A 13,263-nucleotide genomic window follows, 5' to 3' on the forward strand; every position below is an offset into this window, starting at 1 on the left:
TTACCTTCTCTCTCGTTCTCAATTTGTTCTATCTATCTATCTATCTATCTATCTATCTATCTATCTATCTACTCTCTCTGACTTTCTCTATCTCTCTTTATCTCACTCTGGCTGTCTCTTTTTGGTCTCATTCAGGTCTCTGTCTATCTATCTCCATTTGTTTATCTCTCTCCGTCGTCTCTCTCTATCTTTCTACTTCTATTTCTTACCTTCTCTCTCCTTCTTCATTTATTTACCTCTCCTTTTTCTTTCTCTCTGTATGCCTCCATTTGTCTCTCTCTCTGCCTCTCTCACTGTCATGCTCTCTTTCACATTTCTCTGTCTTTCTGCTTTCTTTCTTTTCTTATCCATCTTTTTCCATCTCTCTCTCTCTCTCTCTCTCTCTCTCTCTCTCTCTTTCTCTCTCGTCTACTGTCCATGCTTCTTTCTGTCTACTGTGAATCTATTGACTAGTGCACATAATGAATACTTGGCCACTTTTCAGTAGCAGGAATTTAGAGACTTAAGTTTGTGATGGGTCTCTTTTCACAGAATAACCCTAGTTTGCTTCTGGCATTTTCCATCCGTGGGATTGGAGAAACCTTTTACGCGTGAGAACTTGTCTCCTGCATGCAAATTTCATCAACACAGTTGCTGAAAGTGAAGCTTAGTGGTGCGTGGATATGCTGGTGTGATCGTATTTTAAGATCAAGAAATGTGAAATAGTTGCTATTTATGCACAGTAAGCTAAACTGGAATAGACAAAAACATGACAAAAAACTTTTCTGGTCGATGTTATAAATGCTTTAGTTCTCACTCTCGTGCACTGTTGTGCTGTAGGTCATGTATATTGTGCTATTGTTGCTATGGGAGACAGTGATGGCAGCTGGGGGTCTGAAAACACACAAGTCACGTGACTGTTACCAACTAAAGTGGAATGTGTGTATGTGTGTGTGTGAGAGATAGAGAGAGAGAGAGAGAGAGAGAGAAAGAGTAAAAAAAGAGAACACAGAGTAAAAGGGATTGAGAAAAAAAAGGTCTTTTCAGCTGCCTGGCATACACTGTTAAAAGAAAATCATGATGGCACAGGATTCGTCCCTCACTGGTACTTCTGGTACTTCGTATACTGTATATTACACTAAAGACAACAAGAATCAAGGATATATTAGGAATTATTGCACCTAATGATTCTAATTTCTAGTTATTTATTTGACATGCTCAATAGCAGTAAAGTTCTTTTTAATTAAAATTGTAACAGGGTTTGTAACTGTACACTAATATTCGGTAAATAAAATAAGAGAAGTTTAAAGAAAATTAAAAATACATCATGATGTTATGATGCAATTGTGCGTGTGTGTGTGTGCATGTGTGTGTGTGTGTGTGTATGTTGTAGGAGATCACTCTGACTGAAGGTAGTAAGGTGTTCCAGACATGGAAGAATCCTCCTCCTCCTGTCTTCATGGAGTTTTTCTTCTTCAACGTCACAAACCCAGATGAGTTCATGGCTGGACAGAAACCACGTCTCACACACATGGGACCATACACTTACAGGTAACACACACCCATACACACACACACACACATAGCATACAGACTGCTTTAGACAATAATAATAGATCTGAAAAGGAGTTAGTTATAAGAAAACACATATGATAAGAATCAGATTAAATGAATCATGAATAAATTAATTAACTGAAATTAATTAACTGACTGCATACCCTAATTGCGAAGCAGCCTGCAAAGCTTATATGTCTGATTTTTTTTTTCTTTTTGTCCTTCTTTTACTTTCCATTTAATGGCTATATCCACCTTATATCTCACTTAATGGTGCAGTTCGTAATTAAAAGTGTACTTTAGTAGTTTTCATGTTTGTCAGTTAGAAGTGTCTCTAGACATCTACTAACTGTATCACTTTAAAGACCCTTTAAACATATTTTTATAAATACTATTTTAAACTGTGGTTTGCTTATCAGTGTTTTCATGGTGTGACTCACCTTGCAGGCCTCAGAGGGCTCTTACAAACTGCTCCCTTAAGGCAATGTGTACATATCAGTGTTCTTACAGGTCAGAGAGAGCAGCAGTTAGCACAATAGCTGGTCCACAATATCGCATGCCTGGCATTTGTGTGATCCAGTATACACAGCCAGTCAAAGTCCAAACCTGGAGGGTCTTGTTTTATTCTGCTTTAGTAATCTTTAATCACTATTAATGCTACAAACCATACAAAATGATACAGAATGGCAAATAAAAATGGAAATCTACATCTTACATACGCGTATAAAGTGCTCACTCTCAGATCCACAAACAACTGTTAAAAATAACTGAGTGCTTATTTAAAGGCAGGCTCATGACTATAGATAAAGACCAGTGGTGACTGATTTCTTCCTGAATGGTGGTTGTATTACTGAAGTACTTTAATTCTCCGTCTCTCCTCAAATTGTAAGAGCATTAAGAGACTTTACCAAATTCAGAAAGTTAGTAGTGTCTGCCATGTTGTGCTAAAAAAGCAGCTAAGCTGATAGCTAGCTAAGTAGTGACAGCTAGCTAGCTAGACTGAGAAATAAACAGAAAAAATCACTAAACATTTAATAATACTCTATTCACTAAACATTTAATAATACACTTATACCTATTTCTTGATTAGCTTTTCCAGTTTTATAATACTTAAAATAATTTATATGCAAATACTAAAATATTGGGTGTTCAAAAACACATGACTGGCAGTGTAGTAGCATTTGGGCATCACTCAAAGTGTTACATAACATTGAGTTATTTTAACCTCTTATCACATGTTAGCAACGTCTGACGCACATGAAGGCATGTAAAGTAGATCAGCTTTCACAGATACATCTCTCTTAGTACGTACTGTAAGTCTGTAGTTACCTACATCTGTACTTATAATTTTGGTATTAACTTCTCACTAGGAGTGTGTAACTCACTTACATATGTGCTTCAGTGCACAGCCTTACATTTTAATTAGTAAATGAACAGAAATGACATATCATGTTCTTCTTCTTGTCTTTGTATTTCTCTGTATTTGTATAAACTGTATTTTGCCCAGTGTATTTTGTATATAGAGCAAATGTCCAAATGAGACTCTGATAAGCACAGTGTAGTCCAAAAGGGGGAAAAAGTTCACATACACGCCCCAGATCACTGAACGCTCCTACTGTTTGCTCAGGTCTGTGTGTACATTTCTAGTGTGTACATTTTCCAGGTTATTTCCAGTCAGTTATTCAAATTTGTGAGTCTAACTGAACAAAATCCTGTTTTATTGCATCAGATGAATAATTGCAAACATTAATACATTAATACATATAAAACATTTTACTCAAATTATTCTTTTTATTCAAGAATACGTTTACTAAAACTGAGAAAAATCCACTTTTAGATGTTTAAGAAATCATTGAATAGAAGCTAGAAATATTTTCAACAGCATTTGCTTCACTTTTCAATATGTAGTGCCACTATATAATGTATTTCATTCAAATAGAAACACATTACAAGTCATAACACAGTGTTATTAGTTGTTACCTCTCAGGAACTTCAATTCAGTTCAATTCAATTCAACTTTATTGTAATTATACCAATACAAGGGGTTGTACAGTATATCAAAACACTATCAGGCTACTTCTCTGGTGCAAGACATTAGACAAAGACATTAGAGAAAGACTGTATACAAAAGACAGATAACAGGTGCACAGACAGTGAATAGAAGATATGTGCACTGAACAGTAACTGTAGGTTCCTTTCACCTGTTATTGACTCAGCTGGTGCTGTCTCCTCCCTGTCTGTTATGTTATGTGTTATCTTTACCGCTTTCAGTTAATATGATGGAACGGCTATATTACAGATAACACATGAGCATGAATCCTTTAGAGTATGCAGTATAATCTAAAACATTTTGGTTTTTGAAGTTCATACAACCCTGGAAAGGTTGGGGGCTCGATTCACACCTCTGCTCCGTGTGCGTGGAGTTTGCATGTTCTCTCCGTGCTTCGAGTGTTTCCTCCAGGTACTCCGGTTTCCTCCCCCACGTCCAAAGACATGCGTTGGAGGCTGATTGGCATTTCCAAATTGTCCGTAGTGTGTGAATGTGTGTGCGATTGTGCCCTGTGTAGGATAAGCAAAGAAAAGGATAGAAAATGGATAGATGGACAGACAACCCCGGAAAATCATCTAACACAGGCTTCACGTAATTTAATCAATCAGACATTTCAGTTCTGCTTTTAGGTTATACCACTGAAGAATAATGGGATATTGTTTGAGAACTATACTTTAATGAAAGCATGTACTAGCATGTAGACAACTGATTCTTGGTAGTGGTTTCAGGCATTTAGATCCAACTGTATGTGGTTGAGTTGAGTTCTTCCTGAGCCTTATAACATTATGAAACCCTACAGAGAAGAAAATTAAAAGCTGTTCAGCAAGAAAATGATTAAATGAGCATGTTATGAGTGGTTAGCTAAATCTAATATGTCAGCTACCACATTGCAAAAGTGATATTTGTCAGTGTAGAAGTTTTAAATCATTGATAAATACTTGGTAGTATCTGACACGTGCACTAATCTACGCTTTAATTAACTACCTGCTTGCTTTAATTGGTTAAAATGTTATGAAGTTCTGATAAATTAAAGTGAATGAATTAAAACATTTGCAGTTAAAGCAGTTGTATGCATTTCAAAGGCTAAATGCAATGCAATAAAAGAATTATTGACTTTACTGCCGTAATTGCTTTAGACGTAATGGATACGCCCTTGTGTTATCTACAGTGTAGAAGCTCCAGTATATTTATGGAGCCAAAGTAAATACCTACACTTTCTGACGTTTGTAAAAAATTACTGTATTTCCTGCTTTCACTTCGGTCCATATGAGCTAATTTATGGACTCAGTAATCCTACAAACACTGATGAACTTAAGCAGCTTTTATTTATATAACAGCATTGGTTTATTTCAATTTGACTTATACAAATCCATATTGCACTGAATTACAGAGAGAAGTGATGCCATCTCCGCTTAAATCATGCAAATGGAAGTGACTTTACTGCCTTAATTGCTTTAGACGTAATGGATACGCCCTTGTGTTATCTACAGTTTAGAAGCTCCAGTATATTTATGGAGCCAAAGTAAATACCTACACTTTCTGACGTTTGTAAAAATTACTATATTTCCTGCTTTCACTTCAGTCCGTATGAGCTAATTTATGGACTCCTACAAACACTGATGAACTTAAGCAGCTTTCATTTATATAACAGCAGTTTGACTTAAACAAATTTAAGTTTGACTTAAACAAATCCATATTGCACTGAATCACCGATTCAAATGGATGCAAATGGAACTGATGCAATTTCTACTTTATTACCTTAAATAACATTTTATAATACTGGAGCAAATATCACATCAAAGTCTAATTTTCATTCTGTCCTTACTGGGACTACATTATGAGGATTTTTTTTTTCTATTCAATGCCAGCATGCTTACATTTTATATTTGACATTTGTATAAATAAACACTGTGTAGGAAGTACACGTATCTAAGCTGATTTTATTTTGTGTGAACATCAGTTTGATCCTTTATCATTTTGGTAAATTGGAATAAAATGTAATGTTTAAGAGGAGATTGACTTGTGCCTCAGCTGAAATAACTAAATATACTTATCTTTTATTTTAGAAATTGAAAAAGAACATATGTAATATAAACATTAATGACAACTTTATGATCTAGAACATAGAGTCGCATTATATTCAATACTGTGTTCGCAATCAATGGCACTTTTATTTTATTCCTAACCTTTCCTTCCTTTTGTCATATCTAATTCAGACGTAAATGAATTAAACCTGGTCAAATTTCTCTCTTCAAAAACTACTACCAAAAAATGCCAACAAATAGTTCTATCGTAACACTGACCTCATTCCTGATTAATTATTTTATGGAATTATATTGTATTGTGTTGTGTTGTATTGATTTAGGGAGTACAGACCCAAGGAGAATGTCACCTTTGTGGAAAATGGAACCAAAGTTTCTGCTCTGACCCCCAAAACCTTCGTGTTTGTGCCGGAAATGTCAGCTGGAGACCCGAGCGTGGATCTCGTAACTACTGTTAACATCCCAGCTGTGGTAAGTTATGTAAAGTTATTGAATCTTTCGCTGATATTGAGAACATCATTTGACGGTTTGCCTAAATAAGCTTCAAAAGAAGGTTGACGTTGCTGAATATTATGGAAATAAATTTGTTAGTTTAATAAAGTAATGTTATAATGGATTTTGGATTGAAGTAGAAGCTGGGGAGCGACTAAAAGATGTTTAATGTGATCTTTCTGTATGAATTGACCTTTAGTAGCCACAAATGAGTTGCTAGCCCGTATTTGTTACCAATAAAATAATTAATTGTATTTAGTTAGTATTTGGGTGAAGAATCCTCTTCATGTTGAAATGTGGTGAATATCCATGAAACCATGTTGTGAACTGGGACAACAATTATAAACCTGTGCTTGAAGTCAGGAACAGACAGTTTTATCCCTGTGTCTGTAGTATGAAGGGCACAAAGGGGCAGTAGTTCAAAATGAGTTCAAAAGTCCATGAAATTTGAGTGTCATACCCCCTGCTCCACCCACATTCATGCGGCACGTAAATTCATGACCAAAATAGCAACGCACAGGCATTAAACAACAAATTACACTTAATCAGCGTGAAAATAAGAGCACATAGTGTTGCATTTTTTAAAAAATTAAGCAATTAAACAATATCTATATAAGCAATCATGCCAACAGTCCAGTCATCTGGACCAGACTCTGGAAATGTGGAATCTTCTGCATGCACTATGTTGACACATCTTAGATGAGTGTAAAAGATCAGGATTACAACATTAGTCCAGTCATTATTACACAGTATTACTAAATAGTAGTGTTTAGCAATGACAGCTAAATGGGGTGAATATTGCAGCTTGTCAATATAGTTTCACCAAGATATATTGGCAAAATGTTGCTGATCAGCCCACAGACATGCCTGCAGTAGGCCGTCCTTAGCCTTAAGGAAATGCCATTAGGGTTATGATTGACATAGGTATTGTTATCACAAAAAAGACGTTATGTCCAGGGAACTTTAGCAGCGTGTGGATTTATTGACACCATGGGCTATATGAAATACTACACCGTGTATTGAATGAGAATGGTGTGTTCAGCTCACGTCTGGTCTATCTGTGCTCACTAGTCCTATCGCAAATAACATTGGGGACAGATCAAAATGTAAATTAGACACCAGGGGGTTTTCAGTGTTTGATGTTGATTTGGCTCAGGCGGTTGGGAAATGCCTCCACCAAAAGAGTGAATTATAGCAATCAACATCTCTGAGATTACCCTATTCAACTAACATCCTGGCCTTGAAATCCTGCTTCAAACCAGCACTAATGTAAAATCAGAATCTCACAAAGGTTACTGAAAATTTTTTTTTAAACAGAGTTTTAAAGAGTTGAAAATAAGAGACATTTCTGCATAGATCTGATTTACTACAGTACCAAAGGATAGGAGGTTTTTAACAAACCTGTTTAAAAATATTCTAGATTTCCCTAACTAAATAACTGAATAGTTGGACTGCCACTGCAGCATTATTTGACATTTAATGTCGTCCTCTTTAAAAAAAAAAAAGAATAAAAAAGTAAAGTAAATTAATGTGATTTACTGAGATGCACAATATGGGGCTGTGCCTTTATCTTTCATAAGGAAAACACACAACAGGGTGTGCTGTTATAGGAAACTCATCAGAGACAGTGTTGAGAGATGTGGCTTGATGCGTATCAAGAGTTACTGTTACCACGGTTGCTAATTTTCCTAATACCAGCATGTTCCAAAGTGTTTATTCCTCTTATGCAACAATAATTTGCCAACGATTACAATTTTAATCTATTACTGAAGGACACATTATGCTTTTTATCCATTTGTAGTTACAGTTAATGTTGTGGAACATCAATGAATATGTTCTTTCCTGTTATGACATACTGTACAGTCTACTGTATACGTTATCTCTCACCAGCCTTTGGTTTTTTTCTCTCTCTTTTGAAGACAGAAAAAATTAGCTTGTCATGTTCCCGAGAAATTGTCCTAAAGAGTCTCCCGTGACGGAAAACTTACGCAAACTACTGACACTGGAGACTCCTTCCACAAATTTTAGATAAACGTCTCCTTACAGAAAACCTCATGTAAATGATTATAAATTTTTCTTGGTTAAATAACAATATGTTTTTTAATGTGTTCATTATGAGCCTTAGATTATGTGCAGTGTCCTCCATAGAAGTCCCTGTGAATGAGATTTTACTACAGAAACAATAACAAATTAGCATGAGAGCATTAAAATACACCTGGGATTTGAGATACAGCTGATACTATTGTCAGAGCTGCTGATATACTTTGGTACAATGTGCATTCAGCACAGCGTTCCACTGCTCAAAAGCAATTCATCTCTATACAGTCTGTTTCTCTCTCTCTTTTCTCCAGGCGGTGATGAATAAATTAAAGGATGTGAGTTTCTGGGTCAGATCAGGCATTTCCATGTTCATGAGTTCAATTAAAACCACCATGTTTATGACGCACACTGTGGATGAGCTGCTGTGGGGTTTTAAGGATCCACTGCTCAGCCGTTTACGAGCTGCCAGACCCGAGGTGGACGAGAACTTCGGCCTCATGCTATACGTATGTATCACTCGCTCTCACGCTTACTCACTTATTTTACATTCTTGCCATGTAATTAAGAATCATGATAGATAGCATGATTATTACTGTATGTACCACTCATTTATTCCTTTGTCTATTCATTCGTTAATTCATATCAAGCAGAAGTTATTCATATTTATTTTTGCGTCGTTTTCACACAGAAAAATGGAAGTAACGATGGCGAGTTTGTTTACTACACCGGAGAAAATAACTACTTGGACTACGGCCGCATCGACACCTGGAAGGGTGAAAAGTAATGACGTTTATCATCTCCACCCATTTTACTATCATGCCAGGACAATAGACGGAAGGAATAGGAGAAAGGTTTTATTTAGGGACTTTATTGTGCATTGTGTTTATTACATGCATGAATTTTGGGGGGAAAAAATAATGATGCAGATTTTAAATAAGTTATAAAAGTCTACATGGCATGCCGTTATAGGAAAATAATCAACTTTGGCTCCAGACATTGAGCAGAGTAACTATTACCACCCTGAAGTTGATTATTTTCCAGTAACGGCACATTCTGAAGTGTTTTATTCCTCTTACACTACAGCAATTTGACAACAATTGTAAACTTTTATTTTAGTACAGAATGACACGTTGTACTTTTTTGTCCATTTATAGTTACACTTAATGTTGTGGAATGGCCACAAAAGTTAGTTCCTATTACTTGAGTTATAGCAGCTATAAACAGTTGTTCCCTCGCATTTCTTTTTTTTTTTTTTGTCATTTTTTAAAATTGTTGTCATGTTAGAGTGTCATATTAGAATGACCACATTTATATAAACCTGTGATTCGAATTAGAAAATTAATCAGCACCTTGTGGCCAATCAGATTCCAGAACAGCACTGTGGAATAATGATAAATATTCATGCACATACCTTGAAGATGTTGATTGGATGCATTCTATGATCCATAGTAGGCAATCTTTTTTTTTTTGATGGCACAGTTCATAGCAGTACAGTTAATAATTATTTTAAAATAAAACCTTTATTAGTAATAATATGAACAATATTAATTGAAACAAAGACAAACCATGGCAGTGAGCCAAAACAGCAGAGTACACTTAATTTCTCTCATGTCAAGTAAATATTTATGAATCCTAAGCCTAATTTTTGAACTTTAGGTCAAGACTCCCTCATATCACCAAGTTCCTGTCCCCATTTTCCCAGTTTACACTCTTTAATATGTCCAATAGAATCAATAATGGAATTGGTCAAGCATGGCAAGCATGTTTTATAAAAAGTATATAAACAGAAGAGCCATACATCATGTAGGTAATACATAGACATACACGTGGATGTCTTTGGACAGTAAATATACAACAATATTTAAATACATTATCTTCAAAACATTGGAGAGATATTATGCGAGGAAAACGGTTATATATTACTGATGCCTTATTGATTTTATACACGGTTTTTGTTCAGGATGATGTCTTTTTGGGCCACCAACCAGAGCAACATGATTAATGGGACAGATGGTAGTGCTTTCCACCCATTCCTGACTAAAGAGGAGCGTTTGAATGTATTCACTGCAGATCTGTGCAGGTAAAGTAGTTCATTATTAATCACACTATATCCACTACACAGATGTGACGTCTTTGGTTTTGGTGATAAAATGCATTTTTTTAAGATTTTGAATTATATTCCAATAAGGGCCGAATTTTTTTATTAATTATTTCATAAGTTAGCAAAAAAAAACTAATACATTTGAAAGTGCAATATACATTCACCATCCAATTTATTAGGAACACCTGTACATCTGCACATCCATGCAGTGATTTAATCAGCCAATCACGTAGCAGCAGAGAAATCATGGCATGGATTTTTGTCCCAGATGGGTACCAGATGAATATTTCATAAAAAGCTGATCTCCTGAGATTTTCACATACAGCAGTCTCTAGAGTTTACACAGACTGATGCGCAAAACAAAAAACATTGAGCGAGCCACAGTTCTGTGAGTGGAAACTCCTTGTTGTTAAGAGATGTCGGAGGAAAATGGCCAGATTGGTTCAAGCTGCCAGGAAGGGTATATAGTAACTCAAATAATCACTCTTTACAACCGTGGTGAGCAGAAAAGCATCTCAGCATGCACAAAACAACAAACTTGAGGTTGAGGGCCTACAACAGCAGAAGACCACATTGGATTCCACTCCTGTCAGCCAAGAACAGGAATCTGAGGCTAACATGGGCACAGACTCATCAAAACTGGACGGTTGAAAATTAGAAAAATAAATCACCTGGTCTTTTCCAGTCTTCATCTGTCCAGTTTCAGTGCGTCTGTGTTCGTGATAGCCTCAGATTCTTGTTCTTGGCTGACAGGATTGGAACCTGATGTGATCTTCTGCTGTTGTAGCCCATCCACCTCAGGTTTTGAAGTGCTGTGTGTTCAGAGATGCTTTTCTGCTCACCATGGTTGTAAAGAGTGCTTATTTGAGCGCTTTTTTTTTAGCACCATTCTGTGTAAACTCTAGAGACTGCTGTGTGTGAAAATCCCAGGCACTCAGTACTTTATGAAATACTCAAACCAGCCCATCTGGCACCAACAACCCTGCCACGGTTAAAGTCACAAATATCTTTTTATATAACTTTTATATAACTTTATAACTTTTTCCCCCATTCTGATATTTGATGTGAACATTAACTGCAGCTCATGACATGTATCTGCATGATTTTATGTATTGTGCTGCTGCCACATGATTGGCTGATTGGATAACTGCATAAATCAGCAGGTGCACAGGTGCTCCTACTAAGTGACTGGTGGGTATATATTATGTAAAAATACATTATTTAAATATATTGTATGAGAAAATCCATTTATCTGTTTGAGAAATCCTTGTATGAAACTGAAATCTTTCTGAATATCCTGTTCAAAGATTATTCACTTCTTTTTTTCAAACTGTTGATATTTTATTCAAATGGTAACACATGATGTTAGTGGTGGTGGCAGTGGTAGTGGTGGTGGTGGTGATGGAAGTGTGTGTGTGTGTGTGTGTGCATGTGATCCCTGGCCTGTTTCAGAAGTGTTGTCAGTGTTTGTGTTTTTTAAAAAAGGAACTTTCTTCTCGTGACAGCAATTGCTTTTTGCATGAAACACATCCTCCCTTTTGTTGGGTCGGATGCTCTAATTGCCGCAGTGGGATTCATTTGAGCAGAGGGCCAACAGCACAGAGAATATTGTGTACACATGATCATTAAACACACATTGTTTATAAGGAAATTACAGCATTGCAGGTTGTAGTTTGAAAATGAGCTTTCCTCTTTTAGGAATTGAGGTTCCATGTTCTTACATACACCTTTATCAAAGTACAGATGTCAGATTACACACAATTAAATAGGTATAAAATAAATGATGCAGAGAAATCAAAATAAAACACTTGTGATGATGCTACAACTATCATTTCTAAGGAAATTAGGACATGTTAGCATAGACATCTGCCTTGTTCCACACAGACTTTCGGACAGTCCCTTGGTCAAAAGTGTAGTTGTTTTCTTTTCTGTGCAAGTTGAGCTTTTCTGTTTTCTTTCTTATTTTTTATATAAGTGAATGAATAATGGGAGTTTTTATATTTCTTTCTCTCATAACTATTATGTAACAGCTGTAACTGGAATGTGCAGTCTGTAAAGTATATAAAGTATGCAGCAAAGCATACGCTATTAATTGTGTGCACGTGTGTGTCTGTGTGTTAAGGTTAGTGTGGTTAATGTAATGGTTAACGTCAGCTCTTCTGCAATGAAACAACATTTTTTTTATCAGCATTTTTATCTATTTCAGACATTTGACTTATTTTTTGAAATAAACAGGAAATTGGGCAATAGGTCTCTTAGTCTCCAGTGTAATGGATGAACACATGCACAAGTATACATATTTTACACTGTGTTAAAGGTTAGGCAGATATCCCACATAACAGAAATATGATAGAATGAATAATTCTGCAAATATTAGTATAATTATAATAAACTACATAAAAATATAGTAAATTCTATTAGAAAATACTCTTAATTGGTATAATTTATAGTTATATAAAATGTTATGTTAATATTTATGAGGTTCAATAATATTTCAGCATTTCATATTAAGATATGAAAAGAACATTTTATTTATATTTGTTTTAATAATCCAGAGATGGTTACAGTTAATACAAATCTTAAAAAAACATACACACATGTAAACATGAACATAGTGTAGTTTGGACTTGGTTTGATTGTAAACTTGTTGATTGATTGATTGAAAGTGTTGATTGAAAATTATAATTACATTTAAAGGTTCAGTTTCCATCTGTTACTGTTATGTTGCTATGGTTATGTTGAATCTTGTAGTGGTGTGAGGTGAAATTTATATTATTATGTATTTAACCCCTTAAACTCCCATCTTGTTATTCATTCTGTATTCATCTTATATCACATACTAATATGGATTAGGGATAATGGAACCAAGCCCAGAGCCAGGCCTGTGGGTGAGCGTCTGGTGACAGGGCTAGATTAGGGTTATTGGAACCCAACCCAGAGCCAGGCCTGTGGGTGAGCGTCTGGTGACTGGGGAAGATATTCATATGGGGAAGATCTTCATATGG

General features: G+C 35.7%; 1 protein-coding gene across 1 annotated transcript in view; it reads left to right on the forward strand.

Annotated features, from left to right (window-relative positions):
• The window catches only part of scarb2b (scavenger receptor class B, member 2b), a 38,683-nt gene that overhangs the window by 9,315 nt on the left and 16,105 nt on the right, over nt 1–13,263 (forward strand). The window contains exons 2-6 of the mRNA XM_026928796.3: nt 1,373–1,530; nt 5,949–6,096; nt 8,469–8,663; nt 8,846–8,937; nt 10,118–10,237. Coding sequence (XP_026784597.1) covers nt 1,373–1,530; nt 5,949–6,096; nt 8,469–8,663; nt 8,846–8,937; nt 10,118–10,237 — 713 coding nt within the window. The remainder of the gene's footprint in view (nt 1–1,372; nt 1,531–5,948; nt 6,097–8,468; nt 8,664–8,845; nt 8,938–10,117; nt 10,238–13,263) is intronic.

Source organism: Pangasianodon hypophthalmus, chromosome 15, assembly GCF_027358585.1.
Source record: "Pangasianodon hypophthalmus isolate fPanHyp1 chromosome 15, fPanHyp1.pri, whole genome shotgun sequence".
Lineage (NCBI taxonomy): Eukaryota > Metazoa > Chordata > Actinopteri > Siluriformes > Pangasiidae > Pangasianodon > Pangasianodon hypophthalmus.